At 41.8% G+C, this 15,924-nt stretch overlaps 1 protein-coding gene across 1 annotated transcript; it reads left to right on the top strand.

Annotated features, from left to right (window-relative positions):
- The first annotated feature begins 335 nt into the window (after positions 1–335).
- On the top strand, positions 336–15,051 carry LOC137770933 (spermatogenesis-associated protein 31D3-like). Its single transcript, XM_068553980.1, has 5 exons — positions 336–419; positions 1,121–1,141; positions 9,978–10,023; positions 10,625–10,685; positions 10,941–15,051. Exons 1-5 carry the CDS (start codon positions 336–338, stop codon positions 15,049–15,051), a joined length of 4,323 nt encoding a protein of 1,440 aa, XP_068410081.1.
- Positions 15,052–15,924: the final 873 nt, after the last annotated feature.

Below are 15,924 nucleotides of genomic sequence, written 5' to 3'. Positions count from 1 at the left end.
GAAAGTAAGAAAAAGTGAAGGGAAAGAATGTCCTTACTGGGTGAACAAAGTTCATGCCTCATCATTCCCATATTCTGACCCTGTCCTGCTCCCCCATTCCTCAATCTGATCCAAGCACCATGTCCTTGAGGCTGACCAGAGAACTGCACAGCACACTGATGCCTTATATCAAAAAGGCATGGGGCTGTCTTTGAGTACTAAAACAGTATCTCCAAGGATGTCATCAAGATGGCATCCCCCCCTTTGGGGAAGGTGATCATGGTGCTTTCCTTCCATCTGTGCTTGATGGGAATATACAAGATATCGCCCTTAGTGTGTACAGTTCATCAATCAAGATGAAGGTGCCACCACTGAGATTAATAGCCTTGGTGGAGCCATGGTACCCCTCCCCCAGAATACCTGCAGCTCATGAACCAGAGGTGAGTCCTAGACTATGCACTGGGGTATCAGACATTTGGGGGCTTACCATGGACCTCCTTTTTTTGGCCAAGGCTGCACACATACCCACCCTTACAATGAGGTCTAGAGGGAAGGCAACTCTACTTGTACGGACTGGGACTCAAAAATGGGGTGAGTATCCTAGAGAGCACTTGAGGTAGTTTTTCCAGAAAGACTTATGGATACTGGGTGTTAAAACAAAAAAACAAAAATAGATGTCCACTACAGCCTTCTCTCACTACTTTTATTTTCTTATCCAGAGTTATGACATTGATCCTACAATATCTGAAGCTTACGGTCACAGAGAGAAGGCAGATTCCGTGGAGCCCCCGGGAGAGGGACAAAAGATGGGAGGGGGCCCAGGGTGGGGAACATGAAGAGGTGAGGAGTGGTGTAGGGCTCTAACTTCCATGTGGATAGACCTGTCAATAACCCAGCTTCCCTGTTCCTACATCATCTCATTTTTACTTCCCTTCCAGTGCAGTCACTGCCACACTGTAGAGCTTATTACCAGGAACACTTCTGCCATCTGGAATAATACAGTCTGACATTCCACCCTTTGGCCTTATCCTCCATCCTTCCAGCTTATATACTACTCGTTAATTTTTCAACTTTAGGTCGTTTTTCCACTTACTCTTCCTCTATCCACCAAGTTCTTGTCTTCTTTTTCTCTCTCTCCAAGGTAGGCTTCATGGTCTATCAGGTAAGCAACATTTAAAAAGCTCCACTACAAATAGGCCCCATCCAATCACCTTTAATCCTTCCTGTCTGGCAAAATCCCCTGTCTCTGCGTTTTCCAGAAATACCTTCCCATAAGTAGATGATGACTACTGGATTAAATCTCACAATCAAGTCTACTGATGCCATGATAAATTCAGCCCTCATACTACCTGGAAATAATGCATCCATCCCACAAATTCTTATTTCATGCTTACTAACATGTGAACAAAACAAATGGAACTTAGGTCACTGTTTCCTTAGTCCATTTTCTCTCCAGTGCTACTCAAATCTATTTCACATCTCCTTCACTTTTCTCAAATTTAGGCCATCTCCACTTGCTCAGCAGATGTGCCAAACCACCATTCACAGAGGAACTAGAAGTCATGAGATGGGAAATTTTCATCAAAATCCTTAAAAAAAACCACACAACAAAACTTTCCCATTCCTCCTTTCCTTCTTCCTTCCTGTTATATGGAAAGAAGTTTCTTTCCCAACCTCAAAGGAATTACACTTCCTGAAATTTCCTTATTGAGAGATAGCTAAACTCTAGTCTTGATGGACTGATCACCCTGGCCAGGTATCCTTTTGCTCCCTCCCTCTCCTTATGAGTCACTCTACATCTTTTATTTTTAAAGCTTTTTAGTACAAAAATGTTTAAACATGCACAAAAGCAGACAGAACAATGTAACCTCCCATACACCCCTCACCGAGCTTTCACAGTTATCATTTGGCATGTGTGATACATCCCATCTTTTACACTATGATTAAAGTGTAAAAGCCCATTTAAACATCTTGTCATCTATCTCTTAAGACATACGCTATGTGCCCATGTCAAAGCTCTCACATTTCTTTGATATTTATCACCTGTGGTACACAGTTATTCACAACAGATGTACACAGCATTGGTGACAAAAAAGCATTGTGCTTTAGAGGCTCTGGAAATCAGTTCTGCTCTGCCTTTTAGTCAACCCTAAGGAGTCATTTGAATGAATTCCTCCCTCAACCCCATACAAGAAGTAATCTTACAGATCAAATTCAGTGCACAATATTGCTTTCCCTTAATCACACAGTAACTATAACATGCAGAAAGAATAGAAGTAGTAAACTGTGCATGTTGATAAAGACTTGACATCACTATATGTGTTTTCAAATATTTACAAGAAAATATTTTTCCTGTCACACAGTTAAAATGAGCTATTGTGTTTCGAGTTAAACACAGTAGATAAAACACACTTGTTTATCTTCTCTCTTTCCCCAAATGCCATTAAAAGCAAGAGTAGATGAAAAAAAAAAGTTAGAGTAGGTGAAAAGAGGTTCAACATCTCTAGCCATCAGGAAAATGAAAACCAAAGCCACTATGATATAACACTTCACAAACACAAGAATGCCTAGAAACAAAAAGTCATATTAAAACAAGTGTTGGTGAGAATGCGGAGAAACTGGAACCCTGATACACTGCTTGTGGGAATGAAAAATGGTGCAGCTCTTGTGGAAAACAGTCTGTCAGCACTTCAAAATGTTAAACATAGAATTACTATGTGACCCAGCAACTCCACTTCTAGGTATATACTCAAGAGAAATGAAAACATATGTCCACACAAAAACTTATAAACAAATGTTCATAGCAGTATTATTCATAAGAGTTAAAAGGCAGAAACAACCCAAATGTCCATCAACTGATGAATGGGTAAGTAAAATATGGTATATCCATGCAGTGTAATATTTTTGGCATTAAAAAGCACTGATACATGCTACAACATGGCTGAACCTTGAAAACATTATGCTAAGTGAAAGAAGCCAGTCACAAATAACTACATATGATTCCATTCATGTGAAATGTTCAGAATAGGGAAACCAAGAGAGGACAGAAAGTAGATTAATGGTTGCTTAGAGCTGGGAGATGAAGGGTGGCGGGTAATAGCTAAAGGTTACGGGGTTCTTTCTAAAGTCATGAAAATGTTTTTAAAATTGTGGTGATGCACATGTCTGTGAGTACACTAAAAATCATGGAATTACACACTTTAAATGAGTCAATTGTATGGTATGTGAACTATATTTCAATAAAACTATTCAAACAAAGGATTTAAGAAGAATAAGTGCTTAAGGATGACTAGAAGGAGAGAGGATACGACAAAAGATGTCAACACATTTTTGGAAGACAAAAATCTGGTGGAAGAATGGTAACTGGCAAGCAGAGCAGACGAAGTGCTGGCAAACCAATTCACACCACAAAACGCCAGAAGACGGATGACCTGGTGGCACCAGAGAAGAAAAATTAGGGGTTCCATGCTGTAAACATGTTGATTTTTTTCCTTTTTTTTTTTTGTATTGTGTTTAATTAAAAAAAATTTGTTGGTGGGGAGGGGGTGGTGCTCTTCTTCAGCATTTTGTAAAATCCTGTTGAAATGTGCAGAGGATCCCAGATTTCTTGCCTGGGACAGAACGTGAGATAACTTTTAAAGCTGGCATTACACATTTCTGGGGTTTGGGTATGGTGATGGTGGTAGCTGCAAGAATCAAAGGCAGAAATCTCAAAGTTTAGGTAAAATCCAGGACAGCAGGCAATGGTCTATTTTTAAAATGTATTTATTTGAAAATAACTAAACTTGTGGAAAAGTTGCATGGATGGTAAAACCATGTACCCTTTATCCAGACTTACCTACTAACATTTTGACCCATTTGAGATCTCTCTCCTCTCTCTGTCTCTGTTTCTGTCTCCTTCCCTCCCTGCCTCCCCTTTCTCTATATGTGTGAATACGCACACACACACATATATGAAAAATATGCATACATTTCTGAATATTTGAAAATACATTTCATGCATCATGCACCTTCTCCTTGAATATTTCATTGTGTATTTAAGAAAAAGAAGATTCTCTTACATACAGTACAGTTATTTATCCCCTCCAGTAAATTTAACAATGACATAAAACTTTTAACTAATCTCCCATTCATATTCCATTTTTGTCAATTTATTGAGTAATGTCCTTTGTGGCTTTTTTTCAAAACCTCCATTACAGGATTCAGAATCACAGACTGCATTTAGTTGTCGTGTGCTTTTAGTCTCCTTTAATCTGGATCGGTGTTTCTCGGTCTTTCTTTTTTATGACAAGGCCACTTTTTGAAGAATATATTTTATGTGTCATTTTTCTGACCCCTTCTCTCCTGGAAATTCTTTTGGTGGAGCTTATATTGCTCAAACTTTAGAGGATGTTTTTACAGTTGTGAATCCTAGGGACCTCGGGGACAGTCAGGACCAGACTTTCTATAAAAAAAACAATACCAGAGATACAAAGATATGTGGAGGGACTTTTCTGAACAGATACACCTCCTGTAGTCAAGGGAGGAGCGTATGTGAGATGGAGTGGGCTTGAAATGTACCCTCCTTTTGGGTAGAGACAACAGTGGAGCTGTGGTTGCAGGAGAAGACAGGTAAAGAAAGGAGCTGTCATTACTAGTATCCTCCTCATAGGGGAGGGAGAGAATTAGGTATCTGGGGTCAAGACTGATTCATCAGACTCAACGAGGGAATACAGGCAAGCAAAGTAAGGAAATGACACGGCTTAATTTCAGCAGTTTATAATCTAAATAATGAAGGTATAAGGGCTACAACTATTAAATGACTAGCACGGGGAGATGAAATAAATACATATACACATCAACAAAAATGACATCATTGTTTAAAAAAGTATGGAGATGCCAACAGGAATTTTGGTGGAAAGTAAGAAAGTAGATGGGGAAAAAAATCATAAAACTTTTCATAGAAGAAGTAACCATGAGTGTGGTTCAAAAGAACTAAAACATATTGCTAAATATTGTGCTCATTAGAAGTTATGTTAAAGAGAAGCCCACTCCTTAAATCAGGGTGTGTTTGGTCCTTCGGGTTGTGTTCTGTAAAATAAAGAAAAAAATTTAAATGTTTTGAGAAGGGATTTGTCAGAAGAGGGAGCAAGCAGCAGGATGAGACACTGTATGGGTGGAGGGGGCTAGATTTGAGAACCTTAGGGGGCTAAATAGCCTAAGAGGGATTTTAGGAAAGAAAGAATTACTAAAGATTTTTAAGTTGTTTGCCATAGGTTCATGGGTGTGCCATGCCCTTGTTTCCCTTTTTGTTATGCTTCCTGTTCACTGGTACAGGCTACTCTGCACGCTCACACTTTTTGGTGAATGTGAATTCTTTTGAGGAGATATGGGGGGGGTATATTTCTTCTGAGTATATTTCTGGCTTCATACAGGTGAGAACACATTATATATGAGGGGAAGCTGTAGCTGAAGGCTTGGAGGTAAAAATCCCTTGGCATAGCAGAGTTTTAAATATTATGTGGAGTCCAAAGGTAGATCACCAAGCAGTAAAAGGGTCTCAGGTAATATTTGGGTAACGTGTGGAATAAATAGAAATTTTCACTAAGGTAAATATATGGTATGTAAATGTGTGGGTTGGAAGGTGGGTTAGAGGTATCTAAAGGGCCCTGGAGGGATGGATAGATCTGCTGGGTTGGATGGTGGGGGAACGACTGTGGGTTTATTTCTCTTGTGTTGTCCCCTCCCCCACCCTCAAGAACCTTTGGTGTTTACGCTTAACCTCTGTGATGTGGGCCTAGAACTCTAGTCTAGAATGTGCACTTTCAATGCCCAGATGCCTGAGGCAGCAATGCACTTCTGATGATCTGGACCATCTTCGTTGTCTGAGGAGCCTTACTGCACCATGGCTGAGCTCCAGCTCAACTTCCTAGGTTTTCCCATCCTTGCCTTTGTGTGTTGGGTGGGGCTCCTTCTTCTGTCACTGTGCTACCTAAGGAGGAAATCATGTTTCCCAATATTTTGGAAACAGGGAGAAATTGATCAGGTCAGCAAACCAGAGTCCCTCAAAGATATTAAATCTTTTCAAATAGATGCATTCAATGCTATCAGTTTCCCTCTAAGTACTGCTTTTTCTGCAACTCACAAATTTTGACAAGTTGTATTTTAATTTTCATTTAGTTTAAAATATTTTTTCTCTTGATATTTCTTCCTTGACCCATGTTTTAGTAGCATGTTGTTTACTCTTCAAATATTTTGGCATTTCCAGCTATTTTTCTGTAATTGATTTCTAGTTTAAGTCCATTATGGTCTGAAAATATACTTTGTATGATTTCTATTTTATATTTGTTAAGGTGTGTTTTGTGGCCCAGAATGTGGTTTATTTTGGTCAGTGTTCCATGTGTGCTTGAGAAGAATGCGTATTCTGTTGTTGGATGAAGTATTCTATAAATGTCAATTAGATCAAGTTTATTGATGGTGCTGTTTAGGTCAACTATATCCTTACTGATTTTCTGCCGGCTGAATCTGTCCATTTCTGATAGAGGGGTGTTGAAGTCTCCAAAAATAACAGTGGATTCACCTAATTCTCCTTGCAGTTGGACCAGTTTTTGCCTCACATATTTTGACAGTCTGTTGTTAGATTGTGTACATGTTAAGGATTGTTGTGTCTTCTTGGAGAGTTGACCCCTTTGTTGTTATGTACTGCCCCTCTTTATCCCTCATAACTTTCCTTGTTCTGAAGTCTGCTTTGTCTGAAATTAATACAGTTCCTCCTGCTTTCTTTCATCAGTGTTAACATGGTACAGTTTTCTCTTTCCCTTTACTTTTAATCATCTGTGTCTTTATATTTAAAGTGGGTGTTCTGTAGACAACATATAATTGGATCTTGTTTTATCCACTGACAGTCTGTCTTTTAATTGGTGAATTTAGACCACTTACATTTAGCGATTTTTTTATATAGTTGGATTAATATCTATCATATCTGTAACTGTTTAGTATTTATTATGTGTATTCTTTTTTTCTTCCTCTCTTTTTCTGCCTTTTCTGATTTTAAACAAGCACTTTATATGATTCCATTTCTCTCTTCTCTTAGCATGTCAAGTATTCTTTAAAAAATATTTTCATGGTTGCCCATGAATTTTTAATATACATTTACAACTAATCTAAGGCCACTTGTATATATAACATTATACCACTTTATAGGTAGTGCAGGTTCCATTATAACAGAGTTCCCAATTCCTCCCTCCTGTCCCTTGTAACACTGATGTCATTTATTTCACTTATCCATATACTATAATCACCCAATACACTATCATTAGTAGGTCAGTTGAGAATAAGAAAAGTAAAAGTTTTGTTTTACCTTCATTTATTCCTTCTTTTCCCTTCCTTTATGTAGATCTGAGTTGTCATTTTCCTTCTCCTTGAAGAACTTCTTTTAACATTTATTCCAGGGCAAATCTGCTGCTGATGAGTATCTCAGTTTTTGTTTGAGAAAGTTTTTATTTCTCCTTCACTTTTGAAGGATAATTTCACTAGACACAATGTTCTAGGGTGATTTTTTTTTCTTGCAACACTTTAAATATTTCACTCAATTCTCTTCTTGCTTGCATGGTTTATGATAAGCCCATAATTCTTATCCTTGTTCCTTTAGAGGCAGGATATTACTTTCTTCTGTATTCTTTCAAGATTTTATCTTTCAGTTTCCTACAGTTTTAATAAAATATGTTCAGGTATAGACTTTCTTAGTATTTATACTGCTTGGTGTTCTCTGAGCTCCCACAATCTATGGTTAATCTGTCATTAATTTTGGAAAATCCTGGGCTGTTATTTCTTCAAATATTTCTTATTCTCTGTTCTCTCTTTCTTCTCCTTTTGGTATTTCAATTACATGTATATTATACATTTTGAAACTGTCTCACAGTTCTTGGATATTCTGAGTTAAAATTTTTTTTTTAATTCTTTTTCTCTTTGCATTTCAGTTTGGAAAGTTTCTATTGACATATTTTCAAACTCACTTATTCTTTCCCTGGCCATAGGCAATCTACAGATGAGCCAATTAAAAGCATTCTTCATTTCTGTTATAGTGTTTTTGGTTTCCAACATTTCCTTTTGATTCTTTCTTAGAGTTTCCCTCTCTCTGCTTATTGCTCATCTGTTCTTGCTTGTTTCTGCCTTTTCCATTAGAGCCCTTAACATGAAACGATGGTTATTTTGGATTCCATGTATGACAATTCAAAAATCTGTGTCATATCTGAATGTGGATCTGTTGCTTGCTTCATCTATTCAGACTGTTTTTCCTTGCCTTTTTATCATACCTTGTAATTTTTTGTTGAAAGCCAGACATAAGGTATTGGGTAATAGGAACTGAAGTAAACAGACCTTAGTGTGAAGTTTTATGTTAATCTGGGTACGTGTTGGTTGTGTTTAATATTTACTGTAGCTGTATATGTCAGAGACTTCAATTTCCTATAGTGTCCTTGTTTTAATCTCCCTTGGTGTCTTCAGATTTCCCTAAGTCTCCTCCTTATATAGAGCCTATGCCTTGCAGCTCTTTCGGCTATGATCCTCTTTTACCATACTGGAGCCCTGTTGATGTGGTAGTAAGGTGCTGGGGGGGAGGGGATATGATTAAATCTGTCTTTTAGTGGGCCTGTGTCCCTGGGTTATTCACAGATGTTTCTAACACTTTTCTCTCTTTCTTTCTTTTCACTTTTTAGAAGAGATAGGAGGGCTAGAGGGAACTGGAGTTGGATAATTTCCCTTCTCCCATGTGGGATAAGTCTCTGGTAGTCTTTTCCTCTGCTGAGTAAGCTTCCGTTATGGAGAACATTCAGGGGATATTTCAGAATGTTTTCAAAATTGTTACTTTTCTTCCCATTCCCACACTCCTCCACCAGAAACATCAGAATTTTTCATGGCTCTTCACCGAGAGAACCTGGTGGGGTTCCCATAGGCAAAACCCATGAATAGGTGGAGGCCCCCCTAAGATAATGACCCTAGGAGTTTCTCGCTCTCATGTTAGCCCATGTGCATCCTCTAGCAATTTGTCAGTGTCCTTTTAAGTGTTCCTATCAATTTATGGCTCCAGTGGCCTCTGCTTGAGGTAAGCTGACCTCAACTGTGATTCTCTGCATTCACCCTCTATGAAGATTTTGGAGTGATTTGCCTGGTGACCTTAATTCTCTAATGCTACAAGAAAAGTCACTGACTTTCAATTGGTTCAGATTTTGCTTCTTCTAAAGACTGGAGTAATGACTCCCAAGCTCTTTAAATGTTGGAGCTGGAACCAAAAGTTGCCTCTCAAAGAATGATTCTTTATTTTCTTGTTCCCCTGCTTACATTTCTCAGTGAGATTCATTGGGTCAGAGAGACACCTAAGATAGGAAGTTCAAGGAGAGGATAGAACATCATAGGCCAGGCAGGGCCAGTAGTTCTGGGGGGACTAAGGCTTCCAATTGAAGCCCATGGCCCATCTGAGTGTTTGGAGATTCCAGGATAAAATCCCAAGCAATAACTTTGCAGTAACTTTGTGGCCCTGGGTTGGGTTATTTAGAGAGTTTGGGATCTCTGCAGGAGAACAGAGTTCCCCAATGCTTGATCATGCGTCACGTTCTCACGTCAGGCATCACTCGACAAAGCCTTCCTTTGTGCTGGGCTGATCAAAGCCGCAATGCTGAGCCTCTGAGCAGAGGCTGGAGCCTGAGCTCCAGGATACAGGGTCCTATCTGAGGGACATGGACGTGACTGTTGGCCTCAGATGCTATGCCCTCCTTGGGCAGATGACTTCTGTCTGAGAATATCAAGTGTGGATCTCATAGACAAAAGCCCTTCTTTGAGTTTGTCAAAGAAGAAAAAAATTGAAAGCATTTTAAACCTTTAAAATTGAAAAAAGGAAGGAACATAAAGTTCTATTAATTAAAATAGAGTCATATTATTCACGGATAATGAATATCCGAGTTTCCTAGAGAGGAGTGAGAGAAATGAGCCCCAGCCCTTCATTCTTTTCTTTTTGTTCTCAGCATCAGGGCACAGCCAAGAGGAGAAGGAAAGGTGGAACACCGAAAGGTAAGGTTCTGCCTATCCCATCTGAACTCTCCAAGGGTGACCCTTCCTGCCTTTTCCATGAGGTCCAAGGTCCCTGATCTCTGAGGATGTCAACTGCTAGATACAGTTTCTCTCAGAAACCAGAGTTCTCAGAGGAGAGGCTTATGGGAAGGCAGTCAGAGCCTGAGACACTTCTCAGATTCCCTGCTCTGCTCATCGCTGGGCATGAAGCAGTGATGGACCTGGGCAATGGGTGTTTCCCAACAGGTGGCCATGTGAGATGTCAAGAGTCAGAACTTCTGTGTCCTGACTTTGTAAAAGTCCTTTGACTTCCTGGATGATCAGATTCCTCTTTGAGGTAAATAACCATTGACCTATATTCCTCAAAGGGTGGTTCTGAATATCACATGGGAGAATACATATGAAAGCCCTTTGTGAATGATAAAGCAACATACATATTTGAGCTTTGTTATTATTATCATTGACCATGTGATCTGACCCTATTTCCTAGTTCTTGGGGCTCTCCAAGTCCAATCCACCAAGGGTACCACTAAAGGACATTCTACTAAGCCTCCTATAAGGTCTCCTTTTTTCTACCTTCATCACTCTCCTGGTTTCCCAGGTTGGAGAGCTCGCCAGAGCGAAGTAGAGGAGGCAAGGAAGGTGCTTTCTCTTCTGCAAAGGTGACTGAACATTACCTTCTTTCCTGTATCCCGCTTTTTAATGGAGTCTTTGAATTTCTAGGGCCTCAGTGAAGCCTGGGATTGACATGGGAGGGAAAATCCTCAGATTCAGAATGTGAAAGCCTTGGGGAGGGGGATAAAAGATTTATTGTGAGATTAAGGAAGTAAAAGAATGTGAAAGGATAGTATACATTGGGCAGCCATACTTTTGCCAGACCTGCCAGGGTGTCATGTTTGTTCTGGTCCTGGCTGCATCTTTGTACTTCCTGTCTTCTGCAGCCCCCTGGGCCGGCACGATGACACCACCCGCTTTCGTCAACTCTTATGTCCAGACCCCTTCTGCGAGGTGTGTAATAAGGCAACTGCTGAGGTCAATCGGATGCTATTCCCAGAGGCCCTGGAAGATTCTACTTCCTCTGTGTCCCCGTTGGCTTCCACAGCTCCTGTGACTGAGTCATCGTTTACTCTGTCCCCTGCCTTCTCAACAGTCCCTCCAAGAGACCTAACAGCAGCCTCTCTGCTTGAGCCTTCCCCACTGCCCCCCTCCGTTCTCTCCCCTAACCCAGTGACTCCCTTAGTTGACTTTTTTTCACCCTCACCACTGGGTCACTCTCTGGCACCAGAGCCTTTTCCTTCCTTGAATTCTGAATTCCCAGTGGACTATTCCCCACCCCAACCCCTTGCCTTTCCCCCTCTCCTACCACATGACACTCAGACAGCAGATCCTGTTCTCCCACGAGAGGCCACTTTGTCTCCGGATACCATTTTCTCTCTTGACCCCATCCTTTCCCAAGATATCAATCCCTTATCAGATTTGTCCCAGGCAGTGAATCACCCCGATTCTTCTGCTTGTCATCATGCACCACCAACTCTGTCTGTTTCACCACAGCCAGACTGCACTTTATCTGTGACTCAACCTAAATCAACTTCCATCTTACTGAAGCCTGTTCTGGAGAAGTTATCTCCAGATAGCTCTGGTGGGTTGTCCACTTGTGTTTCAACAATCAGAGGCACTGAGCATTCAAGCCTGTCAATTTCAGACTTCTCCTCAAGGCAAGCTCATGCCAAGAACGTGTTCCTCCCCACATTATCACTCTCTGATTTTCAGAGAGAGAATGTTTCCCTCCCTCTACCAGACACCTGTCTCTGGGGAGACTCTGTTACCAAGCATGTGGAGGCCATCCAGGGACTCTTGGAGAGACAAATAGAAAAGAAAATGGCTTTCCAGAATTCAGAGAAGAAACAAAAGGAAGAGGGACCATTTTCAAAACAAATGTCAGAATACCAACGGACATCTTCAGGGAATTCATTGCAGTCACTTGATGTAAAGGACACTAGAGCCCCCCAAACTGGCTGGAACAGTGAAAGCAAACCCGAGCAGCTGCGCATTTGTCAGCAGCTCCTATATGACAAGACTTTGGGGGAAAACTTGCAGCAGAAATATAGCCAGTTCTTCTGGGGTCTTCCCTCTTTGCACAGTGAGTCCCTAGAGGCTACTCTCCTGGCTTCTAGTAGTAGTTACCCACTAGAGTCTCACTCTGTTTTATTCAATGGAATCTGTAGTGCTTCTGCATTCAAAATGCGGGATCAAGAATCTCCACCACTTCTTTATTCCCATCCCCTTCTGCTCCCTCATGTACATCCACAACCCTTGCCTCAAACTAAACCCCAATCCCAGCCCCTACCTTTCACTCAGGTCCAGCCCCAGGCCCACCTTCAATCCCAACTCCCAATTCTACCATCTTCTTCTCCATCCCAGATTAGGGACCATGGAGTGTCTTTCCATAGATTCCAGAATGAGTCAGACTTTCATATCGCGACTGGAAATCAACACCTGGAATGGCACATGTTGCAGAAACAACAGGAAGGTTTGTGGGGTTTAGTTCCTGTGCTCCAGAAATCTCAAGAAGCCACTTGTCCTCAAGCTCTTAACCTCCCATTGGTCAACCGGTCGTCCCATGCCTATGTACCAGTCTCCGTCCTTGGCCATTTTCATATCACCAGTGAACCCCAGGAGAAACTGGAGCTCCACGTTCCAAGGAGGCTAATTCCACGATGGTGCCTCCAAGCCTGTAGGAATCTAGAGTCCCCAGCACTGATGGAGCCTCAGAAAAAATTAACAGAAGTACCTCAGCAGAGAGGCACACATGTTCACTTACAAATCTCTGAGCTTCAGGGCAAGGATAGCAAGGATATAGGGAAGACTGAATTGGGTCTCCCAGCAAATTTCCATGAGAGGGCCCCAACAAAGTTTCAGCTAAGGGATGACATGAGGAAGAATCTTGGCTATATCCTAGAGAAGAGCCCAGAAGACAGTCCACAAGAGGTCTCAGAACGTTACCTAGTGCAGGGTCTGAGGGCTGCTTTGGAGACAAAAACTAACTGTGTGTGTCACTCAAGGAATCACTCAGGGAATGAATTATTAAATGTCTCAAGGAAGGACATAGATTGGAATCAAATAAAAACCATTCTTAGACTACATGTGAGCACGAAGTCTTGGCAGATCAGTGCAGGTAGGATTCCTATAGGTGTGTGTCGTTCATGGCTGGCTGACGACAATACTTTGCCTCCTTCTGGGAGTTCCCAGACCAATATGGAAGACGCAGACTCAAAAATCGCAATGGTAGGTAAAGTCTACCACCAGATTAGCACTCTAGAGCTTTCTTTTCTTGATCCTAACACCCGAAAAGTGCTAGAAGCCCATATTTTAAGGTTTCGTGTGACTCAGAGATGGGGTCTACCCCTCAAGGTTCTTGAATCCATAAAATTCTATATGTTGAGAGAAGCCAAAACATGGCCTCTTCCTCAATTTGACTTTCCCTCCTCAACCACCCATATCTCTGGGGTGGATTCCAAAGGTGAGGTTTCCAAGCCCCTTGAAGGAAGTTCTGAAACTTCTCAGGGAAACAAGGTGAGGACTACAAATTCAGTCCCGGTGCTGGATCATCCTCTTCCTGTTATCTCATCTGTGGACAAAGAAGGACAGCGGGCCCCGCAGCCATCACACTCTGATATCGACCAAAGGCTTGCAGAGGACGTTCAGACAATTGAACGTGGCAGACAGACTTTTCAGCTGCTCACACACAGAAACAAAGACAAAGTGAGTCAGAGTGAGACTCTACTAGACCACAGATGCAGCCCAGAGGTGCCCATAAGGCAAGCCGGGGATGGACATGAGCCAAGGGATGAGAACATGAACTCCAGTGATAGAGTAGAAATGATTTGGGGCCAAAAGATAGAGGGGAAGAATTTAGAACATTCTTTCATGTCCAATGTGTCCAGGGAGATATTCAAGGCCAAGGAGCTGTGTGCTCTTCAATCACAATATTGTGACAACTTGACAACCAGCGAGTTGGACAGCTCCCAAATGGCATACGTCAATATGGATAAAATAGAAACTACCCTGACCACCCAATGTCCCTCACCAAAAATAACTGTTCCCCAAGATTCTAAACTATCAGACCTTCAAAACCAGCTCCTTAGTGAGTTAAAGTTTAAATTCGAGGGTAAGGAGCATAGCCAGGCTGTACACTGTCCCACTGACATGCCCCTGATTTCAGCAGGTAGGTTGCCTTCCAAGCCTTCACTGACTCATGTCCACAGTGTCTCCACTGGGGACATGGCAACTTCCCAGGTGCTGCATGCCCACTTGGAGGACAGTGGGACCAGCACGGAGCAGAGGCAGGATCCCTCTAAGCATGTCTTATGGAACTGCCAGGATAAGAATTTCCCACCTGTTGCAAAGAGAGTGAGACCTCCGGGCTCCAAAGCAGGAGAATACAGAAGTGAGGATTCAGGACTAGGGACATCTACAGGCAGAAAGAAGAGCCACCCTGTTGAGGAAAGAGAATTAAAGGACACTTCCCCACCTCTGTCACAGAATGAACAGCTTCCTCCAGAAAGTTACTTCAGAAAAAAGATGAGGCGATTTTTTCAGTGGATTGACTCCAAGAGGAAAATCAAAGACCAGGAAAGTCCCCAGCAAAAAGCCAAATTCACGTCAACCTTTGTGCAGCACCAAGACTCAGTTGAAAGTGCAGCTATCTTTGTGAGTTATGGGCCTCCTGAAGCTCAGGAGCTCATGACAGCCATTGGGAAGATCCTAGAGGAGAAGCTGGCATGTAGGTTCAAATCTGAGGCCTTGGAGTTAAGTCAGCACAAGAAGAAACTGCAGACCCAGGTACAGCCTGACAAGGGACATCCCTCCAACTGTGGGGCTCTCTCTGACCCACAGCAAGAGGAATGGGCACGTACCAAGTCCTCAAACCAAGAAGCTGTTTCTGTTGACCAGAGTTGTCTTACAAGTGTTAGACAGAACAGAGACAGGATCAGACATCACCAGAAAGTTGTGGCCTTTGAGGACTAGGTATTATGCCAGAGTCAACTCTCTTCCCTGTCCTCCAGGGAGCTTGTACCCAATCCAAGCCCCACCTGCGTGCATCAAGAATGCCAGGTACCTCCAGCCACCCTCACCCCTGATGAAGGCACTGTGTTCAGAGATTTGACTCTTCTATTCAAACAGAAATTGCTTCTCCAGCATTTCCAGGGAGAAAAAATTTCTCCAAAGAACTCAGTCGTTGTTGAGAAAACCTCGCAGTTTTCATGATAACACATCCTCTGATGAAAACAATCTTTGTTTAGTACAACTGAGAATATTGATCCTCCTCAATAAATATTTCTTCTAGTAGAGAAACATTAGTGCTCTCTGTGTACTGCACTGGGGGCATGGGTTTTGGGTATCCTGGAACTTGTGTGTAGAGAAAGGAAGGAGTAGTTCAGCTCATACTGATTTCCTTTCTTGGCGTCTAAGAGATGACCAGTTCCTTGCAGGGAGCCTGACAGTAGCCTCCTCAGTTTCATCCTGGGGTCCTTTATTTGATCCTGCTCAGACGTCCCCTACTTAAAAAACTTTATTTTTCTAAAAAAAAGTACAAAAAGTTTACTCTAGAAACTTTCAGGCTTTTCCAAAGTGAGAAAACCCCTTAAAGTCCAGAACTTGGCTCAAACTGTCTTCTTATCTGCTCTCAAACGATCCTGAACTATATACAGCTATAATCGGATAAGTTACTCTGGCATAATGTAGCCAGAATTAACCCTTGTTCCTTCAGAAAGTTTTGGAGAGTGTTTAGGCCCTGAGGTTAGTGGAAGACAGAAATCTTCCTCTTAGATCTCTTGGTGAGGAATAAATGTCACCTGCAACTAAGAGCCCTTCTCTCCTTCATGAAGTTTGTAGTGATGG

The sequence above is a fragment of the Eschrichtius robustus genome, chromosome 10, assembly GCF_028021215.1.
Source record: "Eschrichtius robustus isolate mEscRob2 chromosome 10, mEscRob2.pri, whole genome shotgun sequence".
NCBI classification, from domain to species: Eukaryota; Metazoa; Chordata; class Mammalia; order Artiodactyla; family Eschrichtiidae; genus Eschrichtius; species Eschrichtius robustus.
Note: the sequence above shows the minus strand (reverse complement) of the source record. Positions and strands in the feature narration are given on the sequence as shown.

Bases quoted from the DNA above. Each gene is read 5' to 3' on its own strand.
- LOC137770933 (XM_068553980.1), top strand. From the start codon at position 336: ATGAAGGTGCCACCACTGAGATTAATAGCCTTGGTGGAGCCATGGTAC. The intron at 1,142-9,977 runs GTAAGCAACATT...TTTTGTTCTCAG, and splicing joins TAGGCTTCATGGTCTATCAG to CATCAGGGCACAGCCAAGAG. The intron at 10,686-10,940 runs GTGACTGAACAT...TCCTGGCTGCAT, and splicing joins GTGCTTTCTCTTCTGCAAAG to CTTTGTACTTCCTGTCTTCT.